Here is a 20,916-nt window from a genome sequence, read left to right on the forward strand (position 1 = left end):
TTAAGCTTGTCTTAAGGAAACAAACAGCCTCAGCCCTCCCTCCTTCCCTTTCTCAACCAGTCCGTGGCTTCCTCTTACCGTTTCTCTAATGGTTGCTCTGATGGCAGCTCGAAGCTGCTGGGCTGTGCCCCGCCGGCATGAGCCCCTCCTTCCGTGAGAACACATTTCCTGGCATGGGGATCGAATCATGTCGGTAAAATGGGGTCGGTTTCATGAAGCACCCCTTATAACAGTGAGATTCATAGGACCAAAACATGGGGAGGTAAGCGCCTGACTTCTTTAAAGCACTAACCTAATAAATACAGAAAGAGACAGTGGAGTTTATTGTTTTGTGTTGTTTTTATCCCTGGAGGAGCTAGTTTGGATTGTTGCAAAGGATGAGGAAATAATTTATTATCTATTCAGATTCGAAGAGCATTGCAAGGCTTGAGAGAGTTGCCATAGAAGGTTTTGTTTTTCTTTTTTTTTTTTAAAGGTAGAAATGAGGTTTTTTTTCTTTAAATTTATTTATTTTTTGGCTACGTTGGGTCTTTGTTGCTGCACGCGGGCTTCCTCTAGTTGCGGCAAACGGGGACTATTCATTCCGGTGCGCGGCCTTCTCGTTGCGGTGGCTTCTCTTGTTGTGGAGCACGGGCTCTAGGTGCGTGGGCTTCACTAGTTGCAGCACGTGGGCTCAGTAGTTGTGGCTCACGGGCTCTAGAGCGCAGGCTCAGTAGTTGTGGCACATGGGCTTTGTTGCTCCATGGCATGTGGGATCTTCCCGGACCAAGGCTCCCGGACCAAGGCTCGAACCCGTGTCCTCTGCATTGGCAGGTGGATTCTTAACCACTGCGCCACCAGGGAAGTCCCCATAGAAGATTTTCTTAACTCTTACAGCATGCTTTTTTTTAAGCTTTCTTGAGCAAAATGTCAGGTGCTTTTCAGTTTAACATTTTATGTATGAAGAAGCCTTTAGCAAAATTTAGTTAAAAGAAAGAAATTATTAGAAAAACTCAATATTTATTATTTTCATTAGTTTTGCATACTTTAGCAGTTACGAATTTTCACTCAGAGCAGTTTCCTGTTTTGTAAAGTGAAGTAGTTTGTTTTTCTCCCTTCCTCTCCATTATTTTTTATGGTTCTAAAGTGTAGCAATTTGGCTCTTAGAGTTTTATGATATTCATTCTGTTAACAAAGGAGTTTACATGAATCATAGACTTAGCAAATATTCACCACTTCAGTATAGCAGATGGGTTCTGAATAGGAAGTCAGAAGACCTGGGTTCTGATTTTAACTGCAGATCATTGCTGTGTGACCTTCTGTGAGTCAACAGACCTCTCCAGCCCTTTGCAGTAGAGCGTAGTGAATGAGAGCTGAGCTTTAGAGTTGGCAGATCTGGAACTTAATTCCAGCTTGGGCAGTTACTGGTGTGTGGCCTCCAGTACAGTATGAGACATCTCTAAGCCTCAGTCTCCTCAAATGTGAAATGGAGATCATAGCTGGTACTTAGTTCATTGGGTTGTACCCAGTGTATGAGAAAATTCATGTCAATTGTGTACTACAGTGCTTGGCACACAGTAACTGTTCAAACTTTTAGCTGCTGTTTATTATCTTGCTCTTTTCAGTTAGAACATGGGAAGCATAATGCCCACCCTACTCACCTCAGAATTATTGAATCAGATGAAATAATGTATGTAGAAGGCATTGATTTAAAATGTAAGGCATTTGGTAGTTGTCAGGATCACTGACTTTGGGGTACCTATTTTCCAGGAATTTTTTTAGATTACAACAGTAGTATTGTATGCCCTGGAAAATGGGTACCCCAGGGCTAGTGGTGATGACAACTACTAAATGCATTCTGCCTACCTCTGTGAATTGTAGTTCATGGTCCAGTTAGTTTGAAAGAGAATTATTCATTTGGTATTGGTTAACCAGCCGAGCGTGTGCCTAACCGTGTTTGTGAAGGACCTCTTGTGGAGAGCATATAGTTAGACCCCACAGCCCTCGTCTCTTGACAGTAGTGTGTACCTGAAATGTCCCTGGCAGCTTTGGGTATGTTATTAAGGATCTAGCACTCATTAGTATTTCTTTAAATTTTTAGGGTTTAAATCCCTCCTCCCCCAATTTGAAAATTGGGCCAAAGTTAATAGCTATGAACCTTGAAATTCTAATTAGTAAGAATAGAAAATGTATATGTGGGGGGATAGTTAATATTTCTGGCTAGAGTAAGGGAGGAACCATCAGAGATGTGCCCTCACGTGGGGATATGTGATGGCTGGGAGGCAGTCAGAGGGGACCCTCGAGTCATTTTTGATGCTGCCCAATCATCTTTCCTCTCCCTCAGGCTGGTCCCAGAACTGTCACCATCCTTTCTTCTGCTTCCTGCCTGCAGCTGGCCCTGAGCTCGTTGCCGGCTTCCCCCATGGGCCGAGCTGTGGCTCACTGAGGAGGATTCACGGCCACTGCAGACTCCTCCTCCAGCACCAGAAGCCTCTTTCTCTCTGGTGCTGGTCATTGGGCAATGAATGTGTCTGTTGGCATAAATAACCAGTGAATAAGCAACTGATAGAACTGTTTAGCCTTCCCAGTCCTCTTAAGGTTTTTCTAACGTAGCTCAAATGCCCACAGGTTAATAAAAAAAAATTTTGTCCAGGACAGTGTTCCGAATTTTCATCCAAAACATTCACCAGCCACTGTTGACCACATGCCAGCTGGGTACCCTTCCAGAAGGGAAGGCCTTCTAGTGTTAACTGAAGGCCTTCAGTTAACTGTCGATTGTTTTCTTTGGCAGGAAAAGGAAAAGGAGAAAGATAAAATTAAGGAGAAGGAGAAAGATGCCAAAGAGAAGGAGAAGGACAAGAAGACTCTGAACGGGCACACTTTCAGTTCCATCCCTATTGTGGGTCCCATCAGCTGTAGCCAGTGCACGAAGCCTTTCACCAACAAAGACGCCTATACTTGTGCAAGTAAGAGACGTGCTTCTTCCTGTGTGATGGAACGCTCTTGGCTCAGAAAAACTCATTTCTAGTTTCCTGTCCTTCCCACCCCTAATCTGTTCCTCGTTTATGTGGAGAAGTAGCCCTTTTTCTATCTCTCTTTAAATAGCATTGAAGAAATTAATTCTAGATATATAACATACAGCCTATAATTTTTTCAGACAGCCCAATTTTAAATATCCTGTCCTTTTGTCCCTAAGCCACTACCTTATTCCAGAAGTCCATGTCAGCATGAAAACAGTCTCATAACCTCAAACCCTCAAGCTACCCAGCAGTCCCTTGTCAGGTTGTATATGCTCATATTTTGCTCTAGTACTTTGGTGTATGCTTCAGCCATTGACCAGCGTCAAGTCATGGAAACTGCCAAGGGAGAGGGAGAGTACCTTCGCGTGCAGAGACGTTCCGTATTGACCTCTTGCTGACCTGCTTACTACCACCTTAAAGCCAGGCCTGTTAACTGAACATGGTTCCTGGTTTTGACGATATGCTCTGAGACAGAGGATGGCTAACTTTTTCTGTCTAGATAGCGGACTTCTTAGACTTCATGGGCAGTACAGTCTCTGCCACACTACTGAACTCCGCTGCTGTAGTGCAAAAGCAGCCATAGATAATACATAAACCAATGAGTATGGCTGTGTTCCAGTAAAATTTCATTTATGGGCAGTGAAATTTGAATTTCATGTAATTTTCATGTGTCATGGAATATTAGTCTTTTCTATTTTTTCAACCATTTAAAAATGTAAAAACCCTTTGTAGTTCATGGGCCATACAAAAATAGGTTACAGGCCAGATTTGGCCCACAGGCTGTTAATTTGCAGATCCTTGCTCTGAGGCACTACATCTCAAAATTTTGTGGTTGCACACAGATAGAAAGTAATAATATTCATAGTGCACACCAAGGAAAATCAAGGAGGCTGCTTGTGGTCAGAAGTGGCCAGTGTAAAGTGGCCAGTGTACTAGAGCAAAATATGAGCATATACAACCTGACAAGGGACTGCTGGGTAGCTTGAGGGTTTGAGGTTATGAGACTCTGACCACAGAAGTGGTCAGAGTGGTCAGAAGTGGCCACTCTTCCAGAGGCTGAGGTGATTTGGATCTTGTCATACCTGTAACCAATTCAGACCAAATAGTGACTAACTCAGACTCCAAGAAGCACTTCTCAGACCATGATGTCATGACATTGTCTTGATTTCAGTCACTTATGTGAAGTATCCCAAGTGATCTGTTACTAAAAATAGTTAACTTACTGAAATTTGAAATGTTTAAAACTTTATTTGAGCAGAGTCTAAGTTACTGCAATAATAATTTCCACTCACTTGCTTCCTTGATATTTAGAGAAAGAGTGGAGTGACAACTGGCACACAGCCTATCTTATCCACGCTGCAGCTGTTGTGACTTTTTAAACGACTGGCGTTAACACTCATGTGCTTGTAAAATGCCTCTTATGGATATATTATACCCCAATATTGTCTACAGCCATATTTGTTTTACTGTCCTTTTTTTTTTTTTTTTTTTAAAGAAAACTTCCGGGGAGCTCTCATCTCTTTTTTCATCCTCGTGTGCAGATATCACACACATTTATGTCCTCCTTCATGTGTGACTTACTGGGACGATGATAACGACTCCAGCATAGTAACACGTTTTATGTGACCTCGAGACTGTCACTGTTCAATATCCCCCCAGCATGTTACTCTGGAGCCCAGGTTCTAATAGGACTCATTCTTAGGACACCAGTCACCAGTTCAGTTTCTTAGCCACTGGACACAGACAGCTTCTCAATACTAGAATAACTTGGTTGTCTAGGGCAGTAGTCACCCAGCACTTTTTAGTATGTTTATCTATCATTAAAACATACTTAGTCTACTCACACGGGGTATGTGTGTGTGTGTAATGTGTGTGTAAAAAATTACGTACATGTCCTATACTATAATTACAGGGAGCTCATTCTAGGAATGAGAAGTCAGGTTTGCCATTTTCTTGTTTGCTGGTTAGTTATTAGTCTTCTTAATATTGTCCTAGATGCACAGTTTCTTTGCAGGAATTTGTCTCTTTTTCATTTTATTTTAGTTGAAACTAAATATAATTTGTAAGTTTACTTTATTGAGCACCTGTAAATTTCCATTCATCACAAGATGCTGAAAGTAAACGAACGAGGAAGCTGTTACACATCCCTGACCTACCTTCCGAGGGCCTCTTCTTCCTTCCAGAATCCTCTAGGATCAAACATAACAGGAAGCTGCCTAACATTGAGGCTGAGTGAGCCACCCATTTATCAGTCTATGTATTAACTCCATTTCTCTTTTAAGTCAATATAAGTGAGAGCTGTAAAAATTTCCTCCTCTATTTCAAAGAATCATTTTGTGCATCCCTCCTGCCAAGTGCCTGATCTCCATTTTGGGAGTACTGGTCTCAGAGAAGAATAGGGGACTGGCAGCATGAAATTAATGTTCAAGGAACTTCATCAGTACAGCACACTGAACACCTGCTTTCTGCTATAAAACGTAATTTTTAAATATGTATTTTCAATAAAATATATTTTTTAGAAAACTAATGCATAACTGAGCATGCAGAAAAGAAAATCCCCGAGCAGTATAGATTCTGTTCTTTCCATTAGGGACTTTTAATAACTCTCAACATCTTCTCTTGCCTGTGCATTTGCTAATGCTTCTTCATAGCAGTTTGCTTCCTTACATGGTATCTGGGTTTTTTTGTTTTGTAAGTTCAGCTTCAGCTTCATAAGACATTTTTCCCTCCCGTGGGAACCTCTAGATTCCCTGTTTTGTCACAGTGACCCTGTGATGTAGCAGTTCTGCATTTGTTTCAGCTGGATCCCTCAGGGTTTCATCATTCCTAGATTGGGATTCCATTAAACCTCTAGAGAAGATTTCTTAACTCAGGGTTCCAGGAGATATGGATGGTGTAAATTTGGACCCTGGATTCATATGTGATACAGAATTCTCACTCAGGGTCCTGGGGAGGGCAGGTTTCCTTGCTGCTTCTGCAGGGCCAGTAGGTGGACTTTCTCCAGGCCCTTCAGCATGGCTGTTACAGTCTTTAGTTTAAAGCTGTTGGCTTTATTTAGGGGTCTCAGTCCCAGCTCCCACTATGTGCCCTGACACCACACATCCTCTCCCCAGTTGAGGGGGATGCTCTCTACTGCTCAGAGTACTATACAACCAAGGGGTGGGTTTGAAAAATAACTGAATAAAACTTCAAGAATGAAAGTATTTCTTGAAGAATCCTCATGGAGATTTTCACATACTTCAGTGTTCTGTGTCCTCAGTGGATTGTTCTGATTTATATTTATTTTATATGGCTTCCACTCTGTCCTCTGCTTCAGTAGGGGGAGAGCTGGGTGAATATTCTAGAAGATCTTGATGACTTCAGACTGGATTTATTTTTTACATTTAACTACCAGTAAGTATGCATTTGAGTTTCTTATCTTCAGTTACCTGAACTCTGCAAGGCACTGTGGTTCATTCAAAAGCAGTTCGTCAACAGATACTCATTGAGCAGCCGAATGTGCCAGGCACCTTTCTCTTGCTCTTTTTCTTAAAACTGAATATATTTGACATGTAACATTGTGTAAACTTAAAGAATGCAGAGCATTAATTTGATGCATTTATATATTGTAATCTGATTGCCATTGTAGCCGTATTTAGCACCTCTATCACATCACATGATGATCCTTTCTTCTTAGTGGTTGGAATATGTAATTAGAGGCACCTTTCTCAAGTTGCTTATTACACAGTCGCTTTTAAGAAGAGTTCTCGGGACTTCCCTGGTGGTGCAGTGGTTAAGAATCTGCCTGCCAATGCAGGGGACGCGGGTTCAAGCCCTGGTCTGGGAAGATCCCACATGCCGCAGAGCAGCTGAGCCCGTGTGCCACAACTACTGAGCCTGTGCTCTAGAGCCCGTGAGCAACAACTACTGAAGCCCGCGAGCAACAACTACTGAAGCCCGCGTGCCTAGGGCCCATGCTCTGCAACGAGAGAAGCCAATGCAGCAAAAAATAAAATAATTAAAAAAAAAAAAGTTTGAGACTTGTAGACTAAACTTCTCAGCCACACATCTGTGTAGTAATTAAATAGTTTGGTAGATAGGACAGTGGTTTTCAGAATGTTTTTTGTGGAACTGGTGTTTTGGAAGTTCCAGATTTTTGGATTTAAACTAATTTAAAACGCACTTAAAAATATACATGCTCAAAAGTGTAACCAAATTTTAACATCAGCATATTAACTGTAGCTGTCAGTCTACCTACTTGTTTGGATTTTTCCTTCCATCTCGAATTAATTGAAGAACGTAATATAATTGCAAGGCAAGCCATTTTTTTTAACTGCTAATATTTGTACCAGCTTATCTATGAAAATGAAGATATTCTCTATGTTATGTATGCAAAACTAAATACAGACATAAATTAGATGCTGGGGTAGTTATGTGAATTCCAAGTATAATATGCACCTGATTTCTCATTTTTGGATCCATCAAAACAAGTTCATTTTCTCTTTTATTGACTTTAAATGCAAATGTTAAAATTATAGTTCAGATATCTGTACTAAATATTTTATATATTTGATAGCACACAATATAACAGTATTTTATTTAAGACGTTTTAAAAGTAGAAAATCAGTAAAATAGGTCGACTACTAGTTTTATGCTAACAGTGTTTATAATAAGTAGGATGGGGGTTTTTTGGTTTAATTCGTAATTTTTAATGTTAAGTCACCTCAGGTGTCTATTTCTTTTGGAAGCAGATTATTTCACTGAGTCCAGTGTGTCATCACAAGAGTCTTTTCTGTTTGGAGAATCAGTCTGGGGGAGGAAGTATAGTCATCATGTCCTCTGCCAGTGGTTCTTTGATCTATGGAAATCACTTGGTCAAACTGAAAATGTCACAAATTATCTTAGTTCTACCTGCTTAGCAAAACAAGGAAGAAAAGTTTATGTTTTTCAGTTTAAACTGAAAGAATCAAGGGACTTCCCTGAAGGTCCAGTGGTTAAGACTCTGTGCTTCCAGTGCAGGGGACATGGGTTCAATCCCTGGTTGGGGAACTAAGGTCCCACATGCCATGTGGTGTGGCCAAAAAAATTATTTTTAATAAAATTTAAAATAAATAAATAAACTGAAAGAATCAGACAGCAAAAAGGAAGTTTGATAGGGCCTGATTATTACTCTGCTATGCACCTAAGGTGCAAAAATACATTTTTAGTTTAAATACCACCCCACCTCAGAATCTTAGGGGCTACCTATCTCAACTATACCTTTGCAGTCCACTCCAGAGGTAATGTTGAAATAAGCTCGACATTTAGTGGTGGCATTAAGGTCTGTTTGTTGACAGGTTGCTGCCTGCCGCTTAAAAAAAGAGGGGAAAAAAATCAAGGCTTGAAAGCAAAGGAACAACATGTAGTCATCTTCCCAAAGGAACAAAAGTAATGGGCTGGTTCTCTCCAGCTTCCTGAAGAACAGTGCCTGCAGTGCATGTTTGTGTGTGTGAAGCACCATCTGTAACCTTGGCAGGAAGTGGAAAATATGAGTAATTTGGGGACTCAGAATCTCTTTCCCCTCCTCCCTCCATCCCCTCTCATGTCCAGGACCTTCCCAGGGGTCTCAGGAAACATAGCATCCCTCCAGTTCATTTAACTCCCGGGAAACCCTTGTGCTCTTAGCCTTCCTTTTTTGGTTTAACATTAACCCTGTTTGCTGACCCTGGAGCCTCAGACCCCAAGTGGCTGCTCAGTCAGTTTTGACTCGTGGTTTAGAGAGATCAGCCGCATGGTTCATCATGGTTATGTGTGACGATGGCTGATGTTGATCTTCGCCTGTCTCTCAAATGTCTTTATTCACTTTAATATATCTTTTTGCATGCAAATATTAAGAGATACAGCAGGATAGAATTTTTAAAACAAATCAGCATCTCTTCACCCCGGTAGAACACACCTGGAGCGGTCTGAAGTCAAGTCGTGGTGAAAGCTGAGTCCCTTAGGTGGAAATGGTCAGGATCACAAGATGCTAGAACTATAGCAGGGAGCAGTAGCGAAGCCTCCCTGTAGCTCCCCTGAAGTCCGCTCCTGGAAAACAGACAACTGGTGAGAGCAGGGGCTGAAGCCCCTTGTCAGGACTGCTTCAGAGTAATTTAAGTTATGAGAAACTTGACAGGGTTGTGTGTGTGGTTTGTTTGTTTGTTTTAAACTCAGCCAAAACTCTACCCTTATTTTGGGATTTCAGTGACTTTAATGGAGAAAGGAGAAGAGCATCTTTCCAGTTCTCACTTCTTGTAGTTATGTAAAGCTTCCCTTGAATAATCAGCTGTTCTTTCCAGCTGCCACAGATAATTTGGTCTTTGGAATGCTTGGTGTGGAGTCTTTCAGAGTATGGAATTCATTCTGTTCGGGGTTTTTTGGAGATTGCCAGTGGTTCTGTTTTGTTTGCTTTAAACAGATGTAAAATGATATTGAGATTATTGTGGATTTATTTTCTGTTGTGTTAGCAGCTTCTGAGTACTTTTGTGGTAGGTTGGTTCTCTTGATTAAAAAAATAAACAAGTAGACCAGCTGTAATCTAAGTAGGAAACATAAGAGTTTAGAATGTGTGTGACGGTTGGATTCAGCTTTAGATTTTATCCGGGAAGACAGCTCTCTAGATAGGCCGTTTTCTCGTATTTAGAATTCATTGCTTAGATAGTAAAATACATATAACTGATTAAGGAAAAGAAGTTCGTTTAGGGAAAAGGGAGGTGAAAGAGCCTGAGCAATAAAGTCAATTCTTATCCGAACAGAGCAGTTTCATTTTGGTTTTTGTTTATTTGTTTACCAGTGTTCTTCTGAAAACTGCTGCTAGGTGAGCACTTCGGCTAAGATGATTTGGGTCATTTCTGGCTTTCCTCTTGTCCTGTACATCAGCATTGTGGTTATTACACTAACTACCAAGAATATCTTACAAGGCTTTTGTATCTACACTCTGTCAGTCCAGACCAGGCAGTGTCTCACACTCCCCAAAGAATTTAAACAAGAAGTTGTGGAAATAATTTTGGAGCGTGTATTTCTAAATTGTTGGTATTTAAATGTTTTTTTGTTGTTTTGTTTGAGTTGTCTTGGTTAGGGTTGACACAATAGGAAGCAGTTGCGCCTTTCTCTCCTTAAAGTTAAAAAACTCTCCAACGTTTATCCTTAAGAGGGGTCAGAGAATTTTCCCCAGATGGATTTTGCTGCTCAGACCTGTCTCTAGGGGGAGCTCTTCAGCACGTCGCCCACTGGACTGAAGTGGCAGAAGAGCCCTTCCTTCAGGTCCCCAACACAACTCAAGGTGAATCCTTCCCTTAACAGGGAGGCCTGGAAAATGCCATGCTGTAATTTCAATTTGGCATGGCCACTCCTCTTACCCTTCTTAATGCTGATTTTCTTAAGCCAGTCTCTCTAACGGGTTGTTTGATTTTTCTGCTGAAAGAGAGTGTATAGTATATAACAGTTCACCAAAGATCTGGTGGCAGAGGTTAAAAAAAAATGCAGCAACAAATAGATGATAGCTCCCAGTCATGTGGGTTTTCCTTCACATCCTTTTGTTTGATGCCTCCTTGTAGCAAGAAAAGAAGTTGAAGGCTGGGCTGTTTGCTTTTAAGTTCAGAGGAGTCTAATTAAGGGTCAGCTCTGTTCCCATAAACCACTGTGCCAAGACCTTTTTTGAAGAACTTTATAGAATGAAAGTATATTGCTTACTGCTATCAGGAAATCTTTTTGAAAAATAAATAAAAGGCCAAATAATTCTTTGATCTCCCTAACAACATGGTATAGTCTGTGGCAGAGAGCTTGAAAGTGTATTAGATTTGTCTTCGATTCTTAAGTTCTCAGTAATTGTCTGTTTTCCAAAACAGAGGTTTTAACCACATGACTTTGGCTGATGTCAGTGGGGCGGAAGTTTCTAAACCACCCACGTATACCACTAAAACCATTGCCATGAACTGAGTCCAGGACAGCCTGCTGACAAGTAGAGTGGTTTCCAAGTAGGTACTTGAGTAAGTTAAGCAGACATCTATGCAAACTGTTTATCTCTAAGACTTGTGACCATGTTAATAAAGCATATTAAAATTTTCAACTGGGTTGTGAGTTTGGGGACATGTCTCAGTTAACTAAAGAGGATTTGTATGAAAATTTGTTTACCAGAAGTGGATTTTAAATATTACTTCTGCTTTTATGATTCATCAATTGCAGTTGTCTTTTAAATCTCAAACACTGGCCTGAGAACTTGAATATTGCCAAAGTCTGTTTAAAAGTGATTGTACCTTTCCCACTGTTTAGTTCTCTACAGGGTGATGGAACTGATGGGGAGGAAAGAAACAGGAAGAATGCAACTTGAAAGCAAGTTCTGTCCACGGTGTACTAGTTGGTCATTTTTGTAGATCAGAATTAGTGGCAAGTTCTCAAGCAAATCCACCACCCTGTGTTGCCCATTCATGCCTAAAATACCGATTTTCATTACAGCAAAGGAGAAAATGCTGTTTTTTAACTGGAATATAAGATAATAAAATCTAATTGAAAATTGTTTTATACTTGTTTTAAAAGATAAGCAAATGCAGGGAACTTTGAAGGAATTAGAATTTGGGTTTTAAAAAAGAACACACTAATATAAAATAGTGCATGGATAACATAACCAACACCTATGTGCCCATTACTCAAGATGAAAAAAAGTAACATTTTGTCATATTACTTTAGATTATTTTTCAGTTTTGAAGAAATAAACCATTATAGTTAAGGTTGAATTCCCGTTTCCCTGCCTAATCCCGTTCTTCTTCCTTCCTCCTCAAGACAAACACTATCATGAATTCAGTGTGTATGTAGCCAGTGTTTTATAACTATCATATATATAAATAAATATCAAAAAAATTTTTTTGTTGTTTTTAGTTTATTTAAGTGGTACCATACAGTGTATCTCATTCTGTAACTTGCTTTATTCTCCTCAGCATCATATTTGGGGGATCCAGACAGGGTATTGAAACACATGGGTCTAGATTATTGACTTCTAACTCTTATATGGTATTTCATTTTTGAATATATCAAATCTGTTCCACTGCTAAGTCATTTGGGTTATTTCCAATTTCTGTCTGTTACAGTGCCGCGGGGAACATCCTTAATTGTACTTGCGTGTATCACCAGGCTATATACCAAGAAGGGAATTGCTAATTCATTGTGTGAGCACGTTTTTACCTTTACTAGATGTTGCCAAATTACTTTCCAAAATGGATGTACCGTCCATCGGCAGATGATGCGAGCTCCTGCATCACCATATCCTCACCAGTACCTAGAACTTATTTTGGCCAATCTGGTTGGATGTGAAATGATATTTCTATGTTGTTTGAGCTTGCATTTCTCTAATTTCTAGAGAGCTTGAGCACCATTTTGTGTTTTTTGTGAATTGCCTGTTCATAGTCTTTGTATTGTTTTTCTGTTTGGTTCTTTGTCTTATTGTTTTATGAGGAGTTTTAAACATTTTTAAGATGGTGTTGGATATGGCACTACCTTTAATTCCATTTCAAAATCTGGGCTTTTTTTTGTCCATGATATGAATTCATTAGTTTTCCTCATATTCTTATCACCCATGTTTTAAAGTATATTTTGTTTAAGTAAAATGGAGTGAAGAAGAGGTTCTCCTAGGGTACCTAGGCAAGACTCAAGAGAGGGTAAGGAAGAATGGGATTAAAGAAGATGTATGGGAAAGACAGAGGGAAAAGATAGGGAGGGGAGCTGGAAAGCCTGTGCATGAGAAAGAGATGATGGATCAACAAGACCACTCCGTGGTCCCAGGCATCTGTGTAGCAGGGGAGGGGAGACATGTACCCTGAGTAAGGATAGTGGGGCCGATACGGGGGGAAAACACATTCTGTCTTACTAGAAGATGAATATAGATGTTTGCCTTAACTACTTTGTTTTACTTCATGCTGTGGGTCTAGCAGCTTGGAGCTCACCTGCCCACCCCTCTCCCTCCTTCAGACATCTAGTGCTTACTGTGGGCCTGAGGCTGAGGCTAGGGATATAAAATTTAGAAAGACAGAGTTAGACTCCCTCCATGAGTTTTCTGCCCAGTGGAAGAGTATGGCCATCACAGTACAGTACGATGACAGAGGAAAGCATGCAATTCCAGAAGCATAGAGGTGGGGAGTCTTATCTTCCCTGCGAGAGTCAGAGAAGACTCCACAGAGCTGAGTCCTGCCAACCTAGTCAGGGAAGGAAGAGAGGGAAAGGGACACAAGTACAGGAAACAGTTTGTTCAGAGCTCAGATGTGTGACAGAACATGGCAAGGGGCTAGAAATGGATACAGCACATGATGGGCCATGTCAAGCTAAGTAAGAAGTTTGGGCTTTATCCTAAAGATGATGGGGAGCCATTAAAAAAGTTTCTGAGAAGTGAGAGGCAAAAAGTTTTGAATACAAATCAATCAAGGCAAACGGTCCAGCCCACCTGTTGCCTCTTTGACCCTTTCTGGAAGACCATTGGCTAGTGGGGCTTAAAGTCTTTAGCCAAAGTTCACCAAGTCTAGATCCTGGAATATGAATTACATTGCCTGATGTATAGAAGGGCATAACAGCATTGGCATCTCAGAGTTATGTGGGTTTCTATTTGTGATTCTGCTTTTTTCTCTGAGTAGTAAGACGATTTCTTTATCAAAATGTGTCCTTATTTTCAAGTAGCAGAGAACTAGACAATTTAATGAGGGCCAGTGGTTTCCGGTCCTTGAGAAAAATATCGTCAAAATGTTTCCTTTTGCTGATTAGAATGAGTCACTCCCCAGGGGTCTCTTTCTGCAGAGCCTTCCTTGTGCCCAGAAGGGGATGTTGCTGAGAAACCCTGGCATTAATATTCAATGATACATAACCCTTTTATAGCTGCTGACTTCTGGAACAGTTTCACGACCTATGTGGAAATGGTCATGATCCCAAAGAGTAGAAATTGCAGGGAGCAGAGCATCCATATAGCTCCCTTGCAGTCTTCTCCTAGAGAAGAAAACAATGGAAGTAAGAATAGAGCTGGGACTGAGATAAAGCCTTCCAGGTTTTTTCCTCTTGTTGATTCCCTGAGTGAGCCTTTCCCAGAAGAGTCTCTCCTCATGCTGCCGTTGGTAAATGGATGTCTCTTCTGATTGTTTAACTTCAGAAAAATGACCAGACAGTGAATTTCACTTGGGGTGGAGCTAGAAGAGCTTAGCTAGATAGAAGGCTTGGTAGGCCTGAGAGTAAAAGGCCCAGAATACTTCACCCCACCCCACTTCCAGACAAGTTCCCGCTCTGGGCCATGCTGTCAACAAAAGTAGAGTTGCTCCCTATCGCCTCTTTTATGGAAATAGCTTCAGCCAAGATTTTCTCCACTTGGAACTTTCCCTAACTTTCCCTGAAGGATGGGTCAGTCCTAGTGATAATTCAGATGACTAAGTTGAAAACTCTTCTGCAACATGAACCTTATAGAACAATCTAGTGGATTTACTTAGAAAATTATCTCTTTCTTCAAGAGATGTAGCATAAGGAGTCTTATAGGATCACAGAGAAAAGGAACTTGGGGGGGAAGATATGGTGGTACTTCCTTTCATTTTATAGGTCTGAGGAAACTGAGGCCTATAGAGAAGGAACTTGCATAGGGTAACATTAACTAATTAGGAGAGCCAGGACCTAAATCACATTTAGTGTGATGGCTGTTCTTCTAGTACTCCTTTTAGTGTTGATAAGATATTTGACATACTGTAATCTAGGTTGTGTCAGGGCACTTGGCTTTTGGATAAAATAGACATAAGATCTCCAACAGACGTTTGAGTAGGTGGCATGAGCCAGGCATTATGCTAGGGAGACCTAATTAAGGATTCGGCAGTAGATGGAGGGACCCTACCCTAGAGGAGCGCTCAGTGGAGGAGAAAACCATAAGATTATCCAACGCATTGTGACTGGTGGTGTCAGGGAAGAGACCTGTGAACCGAGTAGGCATTGAGGAAGGAATGGGGAAAAGCGTCTGGGGTTCTGGCAGTCTCCATTCTAGTGTCCTCGTAATCCGTACGTAGGAACCAGGAGAGCATCCTGGCCCATGATTCGTGGGTTACCATAGGCAGGACCCGTGGTGCTTCGTGAATCAGGGTGTGAAGCGTTGCCTGATGGGTGGTATCTGTTGATTTTCTCAGGCAGTCCTTCCCTGGAGAGATGCTCATCATGGGGTGTCTCCACAGACAGCTCTTGTATTTGTTTTACTTCACCTCTGGCCTCCTGGCACCATTCTTATGACCATAGTACAAGCTGATGATGACCCTTTTGTGAGGCACAGAGGGTGGGGTTTATATAGCAGTGGCCCTTATGGGCCAAGGAGTGAGAAATAAGAGTTGAAATAAACTCGTGTCCTTGCAGGATTATGGGCTGTGTTTCATCTTGCGGTAAATCTCTGTTCATCATTCAGGAAGTCTCCCACTTTCTCTTGAGTCAGAGCTCCCAGAGGTGCTTTAGGGTGGTTCTGATGACCTTTCTTCTGCAGCTGTTGACTCGCTTGGGGTGTTGCAAAAAGGTCAGGGTAGTTAGGTTTCCAAGTCGAAGGACATAAAGGTAGATTTTCACATTCACATTCCACCTTTGACACAGCCATACAGATTCCACAGCCCCTGTTAAGGGGCTGTATTTACGTATTATTTGTGGGTGTTACTAGAGGTATATGTAAATTTCTGTATATGTAATTACATACCATTTATGTCTTATTTGTGACTTAGACCTACATATTGACAGCAGATGCTTTCACTTGTAGTTTTGTAGCCTCTCAGCTTCCTGCCCGAGAAGTTTCAGATTTCTAGTTTTCATTAATCAGAAATCACATCTGCTCTTGCTTCTCCTCCTCCAAAGGACATCACATGCCTGCTTCCTCGAAGAGGGCTGCAATCTGTAATTTCAGCTAGTCACGTTCTCACGTGTGAGCGACTTCACCTGGCAGTCTGTCGCTTGCTGTGGCAATGGAAAATCAGTCTGGGGGATCTGTTTGCTGTGTATTAATGTCACCTGGGGTTTTGCTCTCTTTTCAGATTGTGGTGCTTTTGTCCACAAAGGCTGTAGAGAATGTCTGGCCTCCTGTGCAAAGGTCAAAATGAAGGTAAGACATTTCTGGCTAAACCAATAAAATCTTCAGAGTTGGGAGATTTGGGGTTGTAGTTTTTGTTTATTTTCATCATTTTGATGAAATGACTACTTTGAGACTCAAATAACCAAAAATGATTTTTCTCTTCTTAACACACTCGGGAATTTGTGGCTTTTGGAAGGTGAAATGCTTTCAGAACTGCTCCACGTTAAATGCCCATTTCTCTGTGATTTTAATGTGTGTCGCCGTTGAAGTGGTTTTCTTCTTAACTGTGTCTGCAGACCTCCTCTGCCTTTCACACGCCTGGCTTCCTTCTTCAGGACCATGAGGGCAGCAGGTGGAAATCAGGGGCTCTGACATGCTGATGGGCTGGGGAGTGTCAGGGTTAAACGGGCCTGTGTGGCAGCACTTTGCTCCACGGGCTTGTGTGGATCACATGACAGGAGCAGGAAGTGTATGATGGTACGTGCTCTGAGTATGCAGCTGTGTGATAACAGGCACTGCATATCAGAGCCCTTAAGGAAGAGTACGGGGCTGGGGGCAGATGGGCGTTTAGGCGGCCTGTGTGGTTTTCAGTGTAGTAGTCACTCATAAATGTCTTTGTTCCTTGTCAGAAGAGTGCTCTCCAGCTCCATCTACACAAATGCTCAGCATGCTGTGTGCTTCCAATAACCAAACGCATTTATCTAGTGCAGTGGCCTCAAACTGGAGTGTACATTAGAATCACCTTGGGGGCTTGTTATAAGATGACACTGGGCCCCACTCCCAGAGTTTCCAATTTGGCGGGTGGGGAGGGACCAGGAACTTGCCTTCTAGTAAGTTCCCAGATGATGCTAATACTGCTAGTCCGAGGACCACACTTGGAGAAGCACTGAACTCTAGTGTAAAGATGACAGACCTCTGTACCCCAGATCTTATTCAGTCCATGGACATAAATTTTGTTTGGCTCATGGAGTAATTTTTTTTTTTTTTTGAGTTAGTGTATCTATAGAAAAATCGTATTTCACACCAATTTGGATTTCTGATTTCTCCTGAAGAAATGGAAGATCTCACAGCCTTGGTATTTCCCCTTACCCAGCATTCCCAATTCCCACCTTGCTCTTTTTCTTTTCTTTCCATAGTACTTACCACCTTCTTAGGGTCTACTTAACACACTGTATGTATTATTATATTACATTGACTTTTTATGATCTGTACCTTCCCCCCACTAGAATGTAAGCACTAAACTTGCCAAGCAGTCTGAAGTCAGGACTGTTTGATCCATCAATAGCTCCTAAGCAGGTAGAACAGTATCTGGCCTGTAGTTCCTTAAATGTTAGAGAGGTGGGTGGTGGGTGATAATCCACTGGGGCTGAGTGGCTGCCGCCTCCTCTAGACAAGATGTACAAGCCCCAGACTGCCACTCCCCCGCTCCTCCAACTCGCCTCTGTCCTTTGTTACCTGCCTGACCCCACAGGCATTTGAGTTTGTGATCTCTGGTAAGACTGCTGTGAATGTGCTATAGAGAAGGAGAATGATAGGGATACAGCACATCCCATAGAAACGGATGTAACCTCAAAGGGGGAGTTTCATTTTAAATGGACCCTTTTTCACTAATGATTTATCTCAGACTAATTGCTTCAGTCTGTAATTTCTCACAGTGTCTCTGTTCCATGCTACAACAAAGGTCTTAAAATTAGCACTTTACCTAAGAATTATTTTACACCTTATAAATGCGAGTCACTGGAGAAATAGAAACGAAAAGGGCACAGATGCCGCTCTTAAAGGAGCCAGCATTCTGGTGAAGATGGACAAGCAGACGATGACCATAAATAAGGAAAAAGCTAGGCGGGGGTACATGCAGGATCCTGAGGGGTGCCAGTCCCTGCCTCGGGTGAGGAGAAGAAAGAAGCTAACAGACGGCTCTACCAAGGAGGGATTATCTTGAAGTAGAAGAATGCCGTGCCTGTGACGGTGAAGAGAGAATTCCAGGCAGAAGAGATGGAATTTGCAGGATCAGAGCGCTTGGCGGTTTCAGAGGAGAGCCAGAGTGGGTGATGTAGCTAGGCCTAGGGTACTGAGGACTGTTGGCAGGAACAGAGCAGGGAAGTAGGAGCAGAAACTTGAAACTTGACAGAAGATAAATTATAATGCAGTGTTCACTCAGGCTTTCTTTTCCTTTCAGCAGCCCAAAGGGAGCCTTCAAGCACATGACACATCTTCGCTGCCCACGGTCATTATGAGAAACAAGTGTAAGTAGCTCAGCCCACCTCTCATGGTTCCTTTTCGCCTCTCTGGTTCAGGACTTACCCATAGAACTTCTGTAGTATTTATTTGTTATTCTTAAGCAAGATTTGAAAACCTATTTTGAATACTTAGAGAAGGCTGCAGTTTCATTGACCAAAAGCTTACCATTCTACCATCAAACTCTCTGGAAGGTTCTAGAATAGTGTGTGTCTTAGCTTAAAAGGCAGCACCTTAACCCTGTGTGTCTTGAAATTTCTCTTGCGTGAGTCAACAGTGAAACTTGCTTCTAGCAGCGTTACAGTTGCATCACATGAGATCTTGCTTCTTAAACTTCTTGACAAACTGTGGAGTTACGAAACTAGTTCTTTTTTTCCCCAAGGACTTCAGTGGTACACAAATTGGGTAAACCACACCTCTCCCATTCACATCAATCTGTCTTCTCCAGTCTGTGCAAAGCTTCACTTTGGTTTTACTTAATATTTTCCCCTTTTCATTCTTCATTCCCTATCTCATTCCTTTCCCTTCCTCAGCACGCACTGCAGTATATTTACTGTAAACCTCTCTGATCTGCCATATCTTTAGACATATGTGTACCTCTGGAAATATCTCTTAAGATTTTTTTTTTTTTTTTTGCGGTACGCGGGCCTCTCACTGTTGTGGCCTCTCCCGTTGCGGAGCACAGGCTCTGGACGCGCAGACTCAGCGGCCATGGGTCATGGGCCCAGACGCTCCGCGGCACGTGGGATCTTCCTGGACCGGGGCACGAACCCGCGTCCCCTGCATCGGCAGGCGGACTCTAAACCACTGCGCCACCAGGGAAGCCCCTCTCTTAAGATTTTGTGCGTTAAATTTAAATTAGATGATATGACTTGCTTATCCATTCTGCTGGCTTTTTTCCCACTCAATATGGTTTTGAGATCTATGCGTGTTCCTATATGTAAGCTATTGTCTCAGATCGCTGCATGGTGTTCTTTCATAAATATATACCACATTTTAATTATCAGTTCCCCCAAAGACAGTTGTCTGAGTTGTTTCCAACTCCTGCCATAAAGATGCAGTAATGAATATCACCTAAATTTGCTCTATGGGAGCCCATGTGAAACTTACCCTCAGGCCGTGTTTTTCAAAGTGTAGATCCTGGGTCAATTAGAAGTGCCAATTCTTGGGCCCTACCCAGACCTACTACCTCAGAGATGCCAGAGGCGGAGCCCAGTGATCTGTGTTTTAGTAGATGCTCCAGGTGATGGTGATGCACACACTCGAGCTTGAGGACCACTGCTCTGTGCCCGACTGCTCTGAGTGCTTCCAGATGGCCCCGAAATGGCTGTAGAGACTGTGCCACCAGGAGGGTGTGGAGTCCCTTTAGATAGAAGTCCAATTATTGCCCGTCTTTGCATGTGGATTCCAAGAAGAAAAAGTTGTGCCAGACTGTCACCCACCTTAACCAGTGATCCAACCCATTCCAACACCTTTTACAAGTCTAATCTTCCTTAAACTTTTGTTCTGTGACATTATCCCTTATTTCAGAAACCTTTTTTTTTCTTTCAAATCAGATAAAATAGCATTTTTCCAAAAAAATACCTATTATGTCTGACCCCCACATGTATTCGTATTCCTGTTTTCCCCTTTTAATTCCTGAGGTAATGTAGCGGTAAGAGTACAGATTGTGGATTCAGGTTGGATGGATTTGAGTCCCAGCATCCCACTTAACAGCCGTGTAACCTTGGACGTTTACTAAGTCCCCTGTATGTCATTTTCCTCCTCTGCGAAAGGATGGAAATAGTATCGGCAGGTGGTCATCGGGTTTAAGTGAGATCACACCAATGAAGCACTTGGTGAGAGGCCTCCTTCAGTGTTTGCTTTCACCACTACCATCGCCATCACAAATAAGGATGCTGAGGCTCAGAGAGTAGTTAGCAACTTCCCTGAGTGCAGTGGATTGGTTTCAACAAGGGAAAGTTGTTGTTTGCAGCCCCCTACGCTGCCTTTTAGATGCAGGTTGTTCTTTATAATTTTCAGGGCTCTGCATGAAGTGACATCGTTCTGCTTCTCCGGCCGTTTCACTGATCCCTTATATACACCCCTCTACTTACTTCCTCTTCTGCTTGTTATCTCCCTGTCACATTAATAGAGTGTTTCTGCCTTCCTTCATGCAGTTCTCCTCATCAGAATGTCCTCTTTTTCTGCTGACTTACCCACATCCTACTGTTCTTCAAGAACCGGTGTTTCTTCCGCCATCAGATTTTATCTGCTCAGCAGCTTCCCTTCTGAGACACTGAGGATGTGCTCCAGGCTCTTGAACACTTGAGCATGTTCTCTTCCCTGCCAGTTGCCCTTCTTCCCTGTTGCTGTGGGACCCACATCTCCTAGTTTCCTGTGTGCTTCCTGCAGGAAGGGTCTGGTCGTGTTATAGGGTAGCATGTTTCTGGTGTTCATTATATCGCCTTCTTCTAAATAGAATTTGAATTGGAAATTAATGGTTTTATTAATTTTATTAAGTCAGAAACATCCTGTAATACTGTGAAGCCATAACAGCTGCCCCAGTCTTATTTCCTTCAGCTCCTGATGCTCCTGGGGATGGACAGGTAATGCAGCAGTTTAGTTAGCTACCAAGGAGAAATAATTTGCTAC

At 42.1% G+C, this 20,916-nt stretch overlaps 1 protein-coding gene across 1 annotated transcript in view; it reads left to right on the plus strand.

Moving 5' to 3' along the window:
* The window catches only part of AKAP13 (A-kinase anchoring protein 13), a 111,421-nt gene that overhangs the window by 64,342 nt on the left and 26,163 nt on the right, over nucleotides 1–20,916 (plus strand). Inside the window, exons 9-11 of the mRNA XM_065872946.1 lie at nucleotides 2,771–2,945; nucleotides 16,007–16,074; nucleotides 18,227–18,290. Coding sequence (XP_065729018.1) covers nucleotides 2,771–2,945; nucleotides 16,007–16,074; nucleotides 18,227–18,290 — 307 coding nt within the window. The remainder of the gene's footprint in view (nucleotides 1–2,770; nucleotides 2,946–16,006; nucleotides 16,075–18,226; nucleotides 18,291–20,916) is intronic.

The sequence above is a fragment of the Phocoena phocoena genome, chromosome 2, assembly GCF_963924675.1.
Source record: "Phocoena phocoena chromosome 2, mPhoPho1.1, whole genome shotgun sequence".
Taxonomy (NCBI): Eukaryota; Metazoa; Chordata; class Mammalia; order Artiodactyla; family Phocoenidae; genus Phocoena; species Phocoena phocoena.